The 16,027-nt window shown below is 32.4% G+C and overlaps 1 protein-coding gene across 16 annotated transcripts; it reads right to left on the reverse strand.

Moving 5' to 3' along the window:
• Window positions 1–1,117: 1,117 nt before the first annotated feature.
• On the reverse strand, window positions 1,118–12,055 carry LOC132055484 (mediator of RNA polymerase II transcription subunit 19a-like). 16 transcript variants are annotated; one of them, XM_059447386.1, is made up of 6 exons: window positions 11,939–11,953; window positions 10,806–10,906; window positions 9,060–9,348; window positions 8,711–8,929; window positions 8,189–8,257; window positions 5,926–7,782 (listed from the first exon to the last, which is right to left on the reverse strand). In XM_059447386.1, the coding sequence occupies exons 3-6, from the start codon at window positions 9,189–9,191 to the stop codon at window positions 7,765–7,767; spliced, it is 438 nt and encodes a 145-aa protein (XP_059303369.1). In that variant the 5' UTR covers window positions 9,192–9,348; window positions 10,806–10,906; window positions 11,939–11,953; the 3' UTR covers window positions 5,926–7,764. The 16 variants fall into 16 exon arrangements, 10 of the variants coding, with proteins under 10 accessions (XP_059303369.1, XP_059303341.1, XP_059303332.1 ...); XR_009414593.1 differs by lacking the exon at window positions 11,939–11,953 and adding an exon at window positions 1,118–1,269 and having other exon boundaries at window positions 7,666–7,782; window positions 9,060–11,898; XR_009414594.1 differs by lacking the exon at window positions 11,939–11,953 and adding an exon at window positions 2,617–2,635 and having other exon boundaries at window positions 7,666–7,782; window positions 9,060–11,898.
• Window positions 12,056–16,027: the final 3,972 nt, after the last annotated feature.

Below are 16,027 nucleotides of genomic sequence, written 5' to 3' on the forward strand. Positions count from 1 at the left end.
AATATTTGTCTAATGTACAAATCTGAATAATCTTGATACCTTCATTCCAACATCGGCAACTACTCCTAGAAGATGGAAGCAATGTTTTAAAAGGCAGTTTTTGGACTCGTCCCGGGGCTCGCCTTGGGGCGGGGCAATGGTAAAATGCCCCGAGGCTCATGTACCGGGCTTAGTTCTTGTGAGGCTTACATCCTAAATGCCTGACTGTACTCTCTAAACACGTCTAACGCCCAACGCTCGGGGCTCGCCTAACGGTTCTTACACAAATTATATGTTAAATTCCTTAATTAAAATCGTTGAGCCTCATAATTCTTTAACAAATGAATGATACTTAATAGTTTTCATCTATAGAAATAAGAAGATTGGTTTAACTCAAATAACAAGTCGTAGTATTGCATATTTACTATTTAGAACATCGTGAGGGTGAATATCACTTAATATTTCTTTTAAAAATACATAGTTGATCTTTGAATGGTACATTTTCACTTGTCATTGGTCTTTTGTCCTATGTATCAAAATTATCATATTTTATTATTTCGTCATTGGTCTTTTGTCCTATGTATCAAAATTATCATATTTTATTATTTCGATATTTGAAAGTAATTTTATTTTTATTCATGAAGGAGTTACGCTTTAATTATAATATTGATAAAGTTTATTGATTATTTGATTATAGGGAGATAAAATGAATAGTATGATAGTAATATTGTTTTCAGAAATTTTGATTTTTTCATTGTTTGAAAATTAAAATGTTAGAGTTGATTTACATTTCAAAATAACTTTTATTTCATTGTATTGTTTATCCTTGTAAAATTATGTTATACATATTTACAAGTTGTAAGTGACGTATAATGAATTACTTTGATTAGTTTTTTGTGAGGGCACACACATACATATATATAGATAGATAGAGAGAGAGAGATTTCATTTATTTACAAATTTTTTAATGTAAATTAACCTATTTAAAAATATTTATTGTAATTACATTATTTTAATGAAATACTAAAAATTAAATACCCATGAGGCTTACGCCCCGTGCCTCGGGGCTTACGTCTCGCCGAGGCATATATAAAATACCCTGCTTTACGCCCCCCGCCTTTTAAAACACTGGATTGAAGTACTAATAAATTAATTTAGACGTCAAATCAAGCAAAATATCATTATGCATCATTTACACCTGTAAATATCTCCTAGGACTTAGTGTAGAAAGGAGAGTAAAATGACATGATTTACACCATTCAAACCAATTGAAAGCTGAGCATCCCATGCCTGCAAGACAAAAAAGAGGCAATATAACAGTCGTTAGGTTCGCAAACAAGTTATACTAAATTATAATTTGAAAATTAAAACGGGGAAATTAAATAATAAAAGGTTTATTTAGTGAATATAATTTTTTTAATTTCTATTTAGTTGATATACTTTTTTCTGATAAGGGAGATGGTTCATCAGCAGTGAAGAGCATTGGGAGTCCCACTAGCAACTTGTTTCTAATCTTAGGTGTCGTTTGGTTAGTCTTGGAATAGAGATAATCAATGCATAAAAATCAACATAACATAGTACATTCTTTGGTTGGTGTTTCAAGAAGAATTAATCTTGGTATAAAATCCAGCATAGATAGCTAATATAATGTTTGGTTAGCTTTTTCCTCTTCTTAACCCACATAAGTTAATGAAGAAATCTATTAATTACTTTACACGGGTTAGAATGCGGATGAAGTATACGTATATTAATAATACTTGGATTAAAACATTAAAATGACAATCCTAACCCTCATAATATTGAACAACCTTTTTTTTGGCTAAAAAGTAGACAAAACTTTAAATTATACCCTATATACTAATTTGTAATATAATCTATATTATTTTAAAAGCATGAATATAAATGTTGGTTGATCAAAATATCCTTCAAATATTGAACTACTTTTATACCCTTACTATTACTATTAATATTTAATTACTAATAATCCTAATTCTATTAAACTCCCAATCATCGGCCATTACTAAACTCATTACCCCAATTCTATTTCAACTAACCCACCTTAATTATAGCAAGACTTACTCATAAAAATAGGACAGGGCCTTACGTCTAATTAATCCTAATCTTGTTGGAATTACAAGACCACATCGACTAAAATAATAAAGGGATAAGTATTCGTTGATTGTGAGATCATATGACTTGAATCCATGAATTAATGTTAGATTTTCATACAAACGGATGATAAATTATGGAGAGCTCACAAAGAGGTAAGGAATTTATTTTTTATTCTTAAAGAATCTGTTAAATAAATATTTCTAAAACTAATTAATTAAAAGAGTTTAGGATTGAAAGGGGTAACTTAATTAGTCAAACTTAATTTCTATTTTATTAATAAAAAATAAGTTGAAAAACTGCTACAAGAAAATTAAAATTAGAGAGGCAAGCATAATATCATAAACCATAAGAGAAGTTTGTATTATGAAGCAAAATCTAAATACTACTTTTGCACTAAAATACGGAAAAATAAACGATAAAGGGTCTTTAGGTACATGCCTAAAATTCCAAACACCGTTAATGCTAAATAATGAATAAAATCAAAATTTAAGATTTTATTGTAATGAGTCGATCCTGATAGAGAGATCGTATTTTGTAGAAGCACCTGAAAACGAGCGGGAAAGAACATTTACAGAGCAAAAACCTTATAGCGATTATATCATTTTTTGTAGATTACTTATATCGATTTTCGTTTATTGTTTATCGTTTATTAAACCAATAGTTAGTTTCAGTAAGAAAACCATATATTAACGGAGATCATGCTATAAGACTGAAATCTTGATGTTATAATGCGGGGTTACGTGCAAGGCACGTGACATAAAATTTTGGTGGGTCACCATATTTGAATTTGTTGCCAATTCAAAGTATGGTAAGACTTCTATCACAAAGACATAAATGCTCTTCCACTAACTAATAACTCCTACTATTGGATTATTTTAGCCCTAATATATTTTTTGATAAGTAAAAACTTAAAGGATGTACACCAAAACAATAATTTAATGAGAAATATTAAGTGGACACGATCAACTAATATTTTTTTTACCTCATAAAATAAATAATATGTAATTTTAATGGGAATTATCTAATCTTAATTAACCTCTAGATGGTGGTTGTCACGGCCCATGTGTCGGCTTTATGGTCACTTAATCGCTAAATATTGAATTATCTTAGTCGTAACATGTTTTCTATATTGGGAAAAAGAAGAAAAAGATAAATACCGGGAACATCAATTTCAAAGAAGTGTTAATGTAGATCCAATCGTATGCTATAGTAATATTTTAGTAACTCATAAAATAAATATATTTAATTACAAATAATATTATCTTATATGTTTAACTAACATTGAGATCGACTGAGAATAACGTGCAACTACACGTTTATAGAGACTAGTACTATATTAAAAGCACGAAGGCCTTAGAAATGTTGATTGGACTTTTTGCCCTTCATTAAAAGACTCCACAATAGACAAAATTGTCATTTACTATTTGTCTAATATTTTTAGGACTTTATAAAATCAACTAAATTTTGTGTATTAAAAATTTCCTTATTTGAATTATGTAACATAACAATTTTGTAGAAGAAAAAATAGAAATTTTCGTCTAAAAAGAACTCACATCAAATTTAGGAGTCTTTATTATTTGTTACATTAGGAAAACTCCATGAAAAAAGATCTCATGTTGGATTTTAGGTAACAAGGCACGAAGGCCCTTAAACATATAGGAATAAATATTTACGTAATTAATTCCCTAAATTCTTGGACCTGTTCCCATACAGATCTATCTCTGAGTCCTTTTTCTCCCCCACTTTCAATTGTTTTTAGAATTAGGAGTCCTTTTCCTTTGCCTAAACCTAAACAAGATAAATGAGAGAATGCTTGAAGCCAAACATGTTTATCAAATAGCTGCTGCTTGATTATATAGCTTTCTTTTTCCCCTGTCTAACTGAAATTTGGACGGGGCATCCGGACATAGTATTAGTACCTTAGCTTCCCTTTGATGTCTCTATTATTAATGAATAGCTTCTGTATATAAGTTTATCTGACATGCTCACAGTTCTTCAATTCAGAAGTTTTTTGTTTTACATTGCAACCAAAAAATGTGGAGACAAAAGTAAGTAAAGTCGATATTTTTGGTTTTCTTTTTTTGGATTTGTGGTAGGTGATTCGAGCATTAAGTTTTATGTTATTTTTTCTTTATTTATTTTTTCCCAGTTTTAATGCCTTTCTCTACTCTTGATCGTCTAGGTCTTTGGATTTGCGGTAGGTGATTCAAACATTAAGTTTTATGTTACTTTTTCTTATTTATTTTTTCCCAGTTCTAATGCCTCTCTCTACTCTTGATCGTCTAGGTCTTTGGATCTGTGTTAGGTGATTCGAGCATTAAGTTTTATGTTACTTTTTCTATATTTATTTTTTTTCCCAGTTCTAATGCCTCTTTGTTGTTGATCGTCTAGGTTTTGGATAAGCGGTAGGTGATTTGAGATGTCTCTGCTCTTGATCGTCTAGGTCTTTGGATCTGGGGTAGGTGATACGAGCATTAAGCTTTGTGTTACGTTTTCTTTATTTATTTTTCAATCGTAATGCCTCTCTCTGCTCTTGATCGTTTAGGTCTTTGGATCAGCAGTAGGTGATTCGAGTATTAAGTCTCATGTTACCTTTTCTTTATTTATTTTTCCCAGTTTTAATGCCTCTCTGCTCTTGATCGTCTAAGTCTTTCAATCAGTGGTAGGTGATTCGAGCCTTAAGTTTAATATTACTTTTTTTCTTTATTTATTTTTCCCAATTCTAATGTCTCTCTACTCTTGACCGTATAGGTCAGTAACCTTATTCAGTATATTGATATTATCAATTGTTTAGATTTTACAAATTTATCAGTTGGAACTGCGGTAGGCGATTCGAGTATTAAATTATTGTTACTTTTTATTTTTTATTTTTCCCAGTTCTAATGCCTCTTTCTACTCTTGATCGTCTAGGTCAGTAACCTTATTAAATATATTGATATTATCAATTGTTTACATTTTGCATATCTTGTTGCATTTTATTCAATAATTGACTTTTTTTCTCAATTGTTCTTGCACACATGAGATATTAGGAAAATATAATGCTTTCCTTTAATAAATTACTAAGAATAACAGAAAAATACTCAAAGTTTGGTGAAAGGTATTTACTGTAATAGTCAAATTTCTGGTCTTCTTCTTCTTCTTTTTCTTTTAAAGAAATAGTTAAATTTCCCTAAGTTCACCATTCTATTTAGCAAAGGAAAGATGTCAGGTGAAATAAAAATATATAAGAGAACATCTTATTTCTATGTTATCTTAACGGGATGAAACGTATATAAATGAAAGTCTAAAACTGATGCTATTTATTTGTAGAACATTTTCGCGTCGTGCAGGGTCTGTTATGAGGAAGCAATTCTTACAAGAATTTTTTTCAATTTTTTAGACTTGAACTTGAAACCCCTAATCAAGGATAGCGAGATTTCATCTATCCAATCAGTTCCTTTCGTGGTGGTGAAAGATTTGGAGACTCTTTACTTTTGACGTCTAATTAATTTAGTTATTTTTGTAATTTAGTTATTTCAGTAAAAGAGATACCGAATTTTATTATTTCATTCAACAAAATATCTATAATCACAAATATTATATAACTATCTTAACTTTATTATTTATCTTAGCGGATTCAAAAGACAACTACCTTTTTTAACAATTGCATGTAACATATAACATTTTTTATTTTTTTTTGCCATTTAAATGAATGTTACATCTATTGTAAAGCTTGCATAATTTAATCCGCTTGTAGACAATTTTTTATTAATCTTTAATTGATCTTAATGTGGTAAAGAAGGGGTTTTGGGCTTAGATCAATATGAATCCAAACAAATTTTGATAGATAAAGTAGCCAAAGCAATAAAAGAAAATATATATCAATAATATCGTTTATAAAGAGATGTCAGTTGAGATACAACATAATATATTGGTTCTCATATAATTAAATATGCTCTCTTCTAAATATTGTACAACTAATTATCTTTGCAAGTTCAGAAGCTATAAAATTTCAAACATCGTGTCAATGTAATAACATTTATTTCATCACTTTAATAAATATTGCATTTATTTGAACGTCAATTAGAAATTCACTAGACACACGTGCAACGCACGTACACTAAAACTAGTCAAACTAAACATCCAAAAAGAAATAATCCCCACACTATTAATCTCTGCTTACAGATCTCTGCAATTTTAATCCCTGCATAACTTGTGGCTAACCAAACCCTATATTGCGGACAACGCACTCAATTAAATGCGCGGTGGGGAGTGATTTTTATTTTGTGGATATTCATGGATGACGATACTTATTCTATACTGCATTAGATTTTTGTTTCTACTTCTATCAAAGACAAACAACTGTATGAGAGTAGTGAACAATATGATTCTTGATTTTAATTCAAATGCACTTGCTTAGAACAATGGTTTCCACTAGTAAAGCCTGAGCACTAATGTTGAATCCTATGGTACCAGATGATTGTGAGGTGCCTCCGAAAAGCGAGTTAAAGAGGATGAGCATGATTCAGTGATTAAAAAGAAGAAAAACAATAAGGGAAAAAGATAATAACACGGATGTATGAGGCCTGTGACAAGGAGGGTAACAATTGAAGACGTGGAAAAAAAAAAAAAGTGAAACAAGTACAAAAATGTGAAAGAATGGATAGGGATATCTGTTCCAATGCTCGTCCAGGGGAGAAGAAAGCCTCTTGTTTGAAACTCAAAACGGAGCCTAGTATTAGTCGAGGTGATTCACTTGCATTTAAAGCAATTCAATTGAATTTGATGTGAATCACTCGAACTCCTAGAATCTAATCTCCCAAATGTCGTGAAAAATGAACTAAATGTTTTCTTGATTAGTAAAATTACCCAGCTGTTGATCCTTGAGGTTGATAAGAGAAGTTGAAGTTTTAAGTATTTAAGTGATGATAATAGATTATTGTTGCTCAGGTAGTCAGCTTTATTTCTTGCATTGTTGAAAATTATAAACACACACATAGTGGAACCATGAAACAATAGCTTGTGCATGCGAATTAGTCTTGCGTCATTCTTTTTTTTTTTTTTTTTTTTTTTTGATGAGATGGGAACCCGCAGCCGCTACCCTTCAAGTGCGCACAGGGTAAACCCAGCTCCTGTGCAATAGCTATTCATGAAAGTGCTTATAGGTTGCGATCTTGAAATTGTTGAGTCTTGGTGAGTGGATTAGATGAACAGAAGCAAAGAAAGAAATTGAACTTGAATCCTATATAGAACATGTTAGGTCAGTTAGGTTCTTTGCCCGAAGACGAACAAAAGTCTAAGCGTGGGGTAGTGATATTTGGCTTTTTTGCACATGTATTGTTCAGTTTTTTTTGGGTATATGCATATGTTTTGTTACTAGAAGTAGTCCAACGCTCTCTATACGATTGACTCTGGACTCAAAGCCAAGCTATATTTGTTGTGAGTTGTGACCAAGCACCTTTGATTAGGTTGTAAGCTGGGCGTGATCACCAAACCCCCGAGTTTGGCGACAGAAATATGAACTGAAATTGATAACTAAGGCAATATCTTAAACGAGATTGATCAAAACTGAAGTGACTAATACAAAATCCAAACCTGTTATATGCAATGGATTGTAATGTGGATTCATTTGAATGCTCTTTGCTAATTCCTTGAACAGATCTGTGATGTCATAAATGATAACACTATGTACACTCATGATTGTCTGAATGCCTACACCAAAAAATAAATAAATAAATAAATAAAGCAAACCCACTTAACAAATACATGTATGATCATCATCCCATTTTTTTTGCTGAAAATAGAACATCTCATTTTTAAGTCATTTTTACTGTATTAAAATCATCCCCGCTATTTTGACTTAAAATAATGATGACAAAAGCAATTTTCTACCATTTCGAAAATCTTCAATTCTTTTACAATCTTCGAGCTTATATGTCATGAGTTTAGAAAATTTCCAAGCTTTATTCATGTGCCAGAAAAGAAAATAATGAAGCAGAGCTTCCCCACCTAAGGAACCAAGTGGCTACTTACCTATGTTACCACACATTACTGAGAACTTTCTATTTAAAGATTAAAGATAATTTGCTCAATAATTACCAGGTCAGATGAAAGCTACCTTATTTAACTCATTTTTCTGGTATGACTGGATACCAGAAAAACCTCCATTGCCATCAGTTCTTGGCTTCTGAAAGAGCAATCAACAGCAACAGATAGACAATGGTTACTAGAGGTAATAATAAAAACATATCAACTTGGCTTCAATACAAATCTAAGCTCTACAAATATTTCTGTAAGCTATCTGATTCATAAAGGATAAACTTTATTAACCTAAAAATGCCAGAGCCGAATTTTGCAACAAATATATCAACCATATGTACCACTAACTGCAAAACATCTACAACACTTGCACATTTTTATGCTGAAAGTGCTCCATTGAAAATATTTGATGAAATCTTCGAACTTGATCATGGAAAAGATATGAAGCAATTAGATCATGGCAAGAAGCATAAACTTCATTTTTAAGTCTGAAAGCCAAGCATAACCACTTAAGCCATTTCAAATTGCTACAGAAAGTTGAAGCCAAATTTTAACGTTGGATCTACCAATATCGCAAAAAGAAGCCTGAATTATGTTTTACCTTTACTTGTTGTCTCATAAACAAATCCGGACCATAATTCTGCGCCTTACTCCCATTTTTCTCCTTTTTGTTATCCCTGCTTGACATGAGATCTTTGTCAATGCAAATGCTCGGATCCTGTTTCCTCGACCTATCTTTGTGTTTGTGCTTCTTATGCTTCTTCTTTTCCTTATATTCATTCTTCAAATTTGATGCACCTGAAGGTAACCCGATGTCTGCCTATCATTAACACAACGATAAGTTACTCAGGAAATTTTATGACAAAACTATAGTAGTATAGCTAACCAAGCCTTGAGTTGGCACTCCCAAAACAGTAAGAGAGCACAACAAGGATTATAAGGTGGCTTACCAATGGAAGATCAGCAGATGTTTTTTCTCTGAGCTTAAAAGCATCCGTAAGAAGATCCAAGCCAAAAGGATGAAAAGGTACACGTCTATGTCCCACGTAGGAGGAGCTTTTGGACAGCTTATCGAGTTCCATTCCTTCACCTTCCCTTATTTTTGTGTCCCCCACCACATTCCTAAGGTATCGTGTCTCAGATAAAGAGGGAGGTAATGACCTCTTACAGAAAAGATCGAGATGTTTCCTAAGTTTAAATGGTCTAGAAGATCAACTGAACCACCAAGTTCTCTAGGCCCTGAAGACACAAAACAACAGATGATGGAAATCCCCATTTCAGATAAAGAATATCCAATAGAGATATATATAAGCATTCGTAAAGCTAACATTGAAGCAAAATTTCAAGAGCATTTCATATTTTTCAAATCCTGCCAATAAAAAGTATCAAACGACATAACATCTAAGGTAATGAACTCACTAGGAACGAGAAAATGAAAAAAATGGTCACTTATGTTTGGGTGTAGGTCAAAAATAGCCCCTTAAATATACTCTTGAGCAGTTTTGGTCCTTTTAAGTTTGCCAAAAGTGAGTACCTATAATTTGTGTCAAATATTTAAATAACTCTTTCTATATTAGGATTTGACGGAAATTGTGGGAAAAAAAACAGAAACGCCAGGAAAGTCTCATCAATGACTCAACATTCTACCACTAGCAAACCAACATCTATTAAAATTAAGCAGTCATACATGTCAGAGGCAGCCATCTTAAGACTTTCATCAACTGATCTATTTAAGATCAGAAGCATTGTGAAGCTCCAAATTTGATCTATCACTGCTTTAAACCTCACGAGCTATCCTTGTCATCGTGAAGCTCTGATAGACAGTGAATATAGTAGCATGAACAATCAAAAATGGAATTTTTTTTCTCGATCAAAAAGGAATTTTTTCCACCATAGGTGGTGGGTAAAAGTTAAAGAACGTACACTTTCTACTTTTATGAAAATGATTTCAGATTAAGGGGAAAAAAAAAAAAAAAAAAAAAAACATCAACCCAATAACCCACAGCTCTGAAAGGTATTACCAGATCAAAGTCTGCACTTTAAATGTATATAAATGAGCTTCCCATTTTTCAGGGAGGGAAATAGGGAGATAGCAAGGGTGAAACTTAAAGTAAAAAACATACAAGAAACATAGAGCATCCCGGACAAAGCAGGATATCATATATAGGTCCTAAACATATTTCGCTGGAAGAAAAGATGGTTACTTCAGATAAAATTGGCAATAGAAATGTTTGCTGGACGATATATGCAAGAAAACAGTAGAAGTAGATAAATTCCTTTTTAAGTACATAAAATCATGGATCCCTATGAGTGTGACCCATGCAATTTTAAACGAAGGTCCAGCCTTATATCTTAACCACAAGTTAATCATTCAAAATATATCCTGACGACAAGTAAGTCTCCTGACGCAGAAACTTTGATCTTGCACCAAGCAAGATTTCTCTAAAATTCTAGTTTCGATGACCTTCTGAATCATCATCATCATCATCATCATCATCATCAAAACCAGAAATTCCAAGGAATAACAAAGTTCTCAATCTTTCAATGGGAAAGACCAATAAATGTCAGATATGCTATCAGAAACTAAAATGCTCCACTATGTAATAAAGAGCCTACTGACCATTTACTTTCATTTGATCTGATAAAAGTCTAACATAATTGAAGCAAAGGGGAAAAATCAATCTAGGAGCAAATACTGTATGAAGTTTAAAACCCTCAAAAGCTCCTATCTCTTCCGAACTTGTTGAGATCAAGATCCATCATGACTATGCAGCTAATAACCCAGAGATGAAAAGACCTTCAAAAAGAAGATAAATTAACAGCTTGCCTAAAGTCACAAAGCACAAACACAAGATGCCAACCAACTAAAAAGAATACCATAACAAACAAAGAAAAAATGAAATCGAACGATAGCACTTAGAGATATTGAGACTATATTGCAACAACAGAACAATCAAAGTTGTGACTCTGTCAAGTCGCCATAACATTTCATCTAGTGAAATTTCCGCCGGTTTAATTCAGGAATTTGTAACCAAAAAAAAAAAAAGTCAATTCCCTTTTTTAGATAATATTAATACCATAACAAAAATAAGTGCTTCAAATCATTCTAACCAGCAATTTAAACTGCATTCCCTCCTTTATATGAAGATAAACCATTTGCCACAGCGCAAAGTAACATTTGCACAGATTATGGCACCCAACATGTAGTACATTCTACTACAAAGCTCTTACTCCCTCTGTTTCAATTTGTTTGTCTTTCCTTTTTAATCCGTTTCAAAAAGAATGTATCTTTCCTCTTTTTAGTAACTATTTGTTTCCAACTTTCCATATCATGTTTAAGACCACAAGATTAAAGGGCATTTTGGTACGTTCAACATATCTTTAATTTAAGACCACAAGATTCAAAAATCTTTTTTACTTTCTTAAACTCCGCGTCAAGTTAAAACCAGACAAACGAATTGAAACGGAGGGAGTAATTGTCTGCAACATCAACTACCCCTTGATTCCAAACTAGTTGAGGTCGATTATATGTATCAATTCACTAATTCATCAAAACTTAGAGATTCTCAAAATGTCACATGTCCACAAGAACTAATGTACATTATGCTGATAATAATAATAATAATAATCTAGGTAGTCAAAAATTGTTTTTGTTAGTTAGGTGTGATGTTAAACATGGATTTATCTGACACAGCAATATATCTTAAATCGATTAATTTCATTCACTCTTTGGATGACAACAGTGATTTGGTAAATGGCATTGAAATTAATAACTTTAATACTAAGAACGAAAAAATTAAAATTGGAAAAGAGATTAGGGTTTCTTTACTTACAAGTCGATTTGCCTTGCCGGAGGTAAAGAGGGGGAAGAACTAAAGAACCGAACGCCTATTTCGGGCTTATATAAAGTGAAAAAATTTGCACTTTGTACTTCAAATGGGCTGGTCTTTAATTTTTGGCGTTTATGTCTACGGCGCATAAGTTCTTTATTTAAGTGGGGTATAATTTATGAAATATTATGATGTAAAAATATAAAAATTATGCCCCGCAAAAAAAGTTACTCTCTCCATTTCAATTTACGTGAACCTATTTTCTTTTTAATTCGTAACAAAAAGAATGACCTATTTTCATATTTGAAAACAATTTATATTTATGCAATGATTTATAATCACACAAAATATATGTGCCTCATTTTACACCACAAGTTCAAAAAAATTCTATTTTTTCTTAAATTTCATGCCCAGTCAAATAGGTTTACATAAATTGAAACGAAGGGAATATTTATTACGAGGGACAAAAATTAAAGACTAGCACAAAATGGAGCATAAGTGCAATGACCCATGTAAAATTGGACAATGGACGCCAAACTGGCTAGGTCTGGGCATCCCGCTGCTCAAACGGGACAATTGGCAAATCTAACCAAATCACTATGAGAAATTAACGGAAATACATATTAGGAAGAAGGTTAGTAAGTAGTCCAGGTTGTCTAGTTCCCTTTATCAGTATTAGTATTAGTACCCTCATGCTATCTTATTCTTCGACTTTATATTACCTATTGTTTTCTTTGCTGTATTTTTTATTGTTGTTACTATTTTTTCTCCATTATTTCCAACATGGTTTCTTCACTTATTGTATTTGCTTTTCGTATCTGATTTGATATGCTTTACTTGAGCGGAGGGTTTATTGGCAACGATCTCTCTACCCTCACAAGGTAGGGATAAAATCTGCATACACACCATTCAGACACACCACTTGTAGAATTACGCTCGGAGGCGGACCCAAAATTTTAAGACGATGGGGACACCATCAAAGTAAGATGCACGTTAGTCGAAGCATCGACTTCAAATCCTTGTCATCTCTAATCACAATGTCCTGCAACACCGCATCATTTGAAAATTTTGTTAAACACCTATAGAATAGATGTAAAACAAATATAAATGAAATGTCATAATTGTTTAGAGCTCGCTCGCTGGCCTGGTGGTTTGGTGTCAAGTTATACACATTAAGGTTCCCTGTTCGAAACCTGCCAGCAACACGTTGTTCCTTTTTTTTTTTCTTTTTTTTTTTAACTATCAGCTTATAAAAAATGTTGTAGTCTAGACTCTAACTTGGGTCGCACGTTGACACTCAAGGAGTAAGGGGCATGCTGACCAACTGACCCACTTTAACAGATATGTTGGAGGAGTCCTTTTAAAATATACCCCAGATCTTCAAGGTATATACACATATATACAGAGTTTTTCCCGAAGTTAACAGTGGCACATGCCCCCCCACCCTACCATGTAGGTCCGCCCCTGATTACCTTTGGGTATATCGATGTTGTTGTACTCAAGCGGCCAAAAGAATTATTCGAAATATTTATTTTGAAAATGTTATAATTCATATAAGTGAGTATGAGAGATCATTTCCTCAACTATTTGTGCAAATTGGCCGAACAAATCACGTCCAAGAGATGGTAAAAAATATTGGCGACATGGTGTTCGCGTCTTAGCTCAATTTTTAACATCTTTAGTTATTGCATCTTTGAGCTCAAAGCCATTCATAGTTTCATGCCACGCATCTAAGTGTTGTGCAATGGGTGATTGGAGTCTAGGACTACAAACCAAAGTATACGAGTAACCCCTTCAATGCACTTAATTAATTCTTAGGTGCTACAATGAAGCGGATTCAGAATTTAAGTTTTATGAAATGAAATTTTTAAAATTTTAATATTTGATCCATTTTATTTTTAAAGTTGTGGGTTCATATACATTAACTATTTGTTACAACTTTTATGAAATTTTACACATAGATTTTTACTCCGCATGAAAAATGTTGAATTCAACTGAGCCTGATACCAACACTCTGTATCCGTCTCCGGCTACAATAAGATTCTTTAAGTTTTCATACCTCTAACACTATAAATCATCTTCTTTTTTCCAATGTACGCACTTCAAGCCCTTCAATTGCACTTAATTATTGTTTTCACCATCATTGTTTGTTGAAGAAATCGTGAAAAATGAGAATAAATTAATCTTTTAGTATGGTAAAAAAAAATTAAACTAACATATATATATTAAAGTTACGCATAGAGAAGGTGATGTGGCACCTCTCTATGGCCTAGATTGCTATTTATCTTTTTCCTCTTCTTCTTTTTTTTTTTTTTTGAATTTTTTCTCATTTTAAAAATAATGTGTTATTATGTATTAAAAAGCCAAAAAATCACTCTCTTAATTTTATTAATTACACCTCGCCTCTTAAAACATCTATATATAATATAAAGCTGGGCATAGACAAGGTGATGTGGCACCCACTACTAAAAAAAATGGGCATTTTCGACCTACAAATTTCGACCACACTTTTGGTCGAAAAAAAATCGACCACGGGCGGTCGAAATTTAAAGAATTTAATTTTTATTTAATTTTTTATAGAATTTCGACCACACCGAGTCGATTTTTTAACAGGAAAAATGCATTTTGACCACGTGTGGTCGAAATTAATTTTTATAAGAATAATAAATGGGAAAAAAATATTTTATACATAATTAAATTATATAAATATAAAATAATTAATTAAAAAATAAAAATAAAAATCTAATTTCGACTACATATGGTCGAAATAATTAAGTCAAAGTCGGTCAAATCTGACTTAATTATTTTCGACCACATGTGGTTGAAAATTTTAAAAGATTTAGACCGGATCTAGTCTCTTTAATTTTCTTTTCCTTTTCCCCCTTCTTCTCTCTCTCTCTTTCTCTCTCTCTCCCTCTCCTCTCTCTACCATCCCACCACCCGACTGCCCCACGCCCCTCCTTAGACGGTCAACGCCGCAGCCACCGCCGTTTTCGACCAGCAAGCGTCGCCACCAGACGCCGCCGCCGTTTCCGACCAGCAATCGTCGCCACCAGACGCCGCCAGCTCAGGTATTTTTTTTTCTTCCTCAATCTCATGAACACAACCCCCAAATTGAACTAGTGCTCAAACTTGTATTTTAATACCATGTTATTAGTTACATTACCTTCTATATTTAGTAGATTTGATAACTTTATTTAGTGTTCAATAGTTGTTTTGGGGTTTATATTATGTTATTTTTTTAGGGCTTTGAATTGAAATAGAATGAAATATTGAAATTGAATGTTGTTGTTGTTGCTGCATTTGGCATCACTTTGGGGTTTCTGCACCTTATGTTAATGAACGAATCTTTTAGTTATGGTTTGTTGTTTTGGTCTCTTTTTAGTTATAGTTTGTTGCTTTGGTGTCTTTTTAGTTTTAGTTTAGTTCTGTTAACACCCTGCTCGGCAATAAAGCCAATAATGAGCTTTGACTCCATATGAATTCTCAAGAAACTAAAATAAAAAAATGGGTGTTTGCATGTAGGTCAGAACATATGGTTACAGAACTAAACCAAAAACTGTCTTTTTTCAGCAAGAATAAAGCTTCAATTCTTCTTTTATTATTTTTGTCATGTTAGTTGTTGCTTGTGCGAACTATGGTTTTGGTGTTCATTACGTTGGATTCCCTTCAAGGTGGTTTTACTTTTGCATTCCTATTTGGCTGAGTTGCATATGTAGCACATTATAACATGCACCTTTGAGCTTTTTCATTAGTCTATTAGCGAACCAAAAAATTTAAGATTTAAGTTACATGTACTGATATTTTACAGATTCTTCTTAGTAATTTACCATGTTATAGCATGTTAGTTAATAATAATACTATTAATTATGTCAAATAATCAGTTACTAGTTTTTATAGTATAGGTTTACTTGTAATTATCTTATAAATGACCTAATTATATAGATATCTTTAAATTTATCCTACATAAAACTTAAAATTAAATTACGAGATGAGTTGTGCTGCGCGCACATAAAGTCACCTAACATTATAAATTATAAATAGTGCTATTGGGGAAACAGGAATAAACAATTACGTCTTGCAGATCA

The sequence above is a fragment of the Lycium ferocissimum genome, chromosome 1, assembly GCF_029784015.1.
Source record: "Lycium ferocissimum isolate CSIRO_LF1 chromosome 1, AGI_CSIRO_Lferr_CH_V1, whole genome shotgun sequence".
Classification (NCBI taxonomy): Eukaryota; Viridiplantae; Streptophyta; class Magnoliopsida; order Solanales; family Solanaceae; genus Lycium; species Lycium ferocissimum.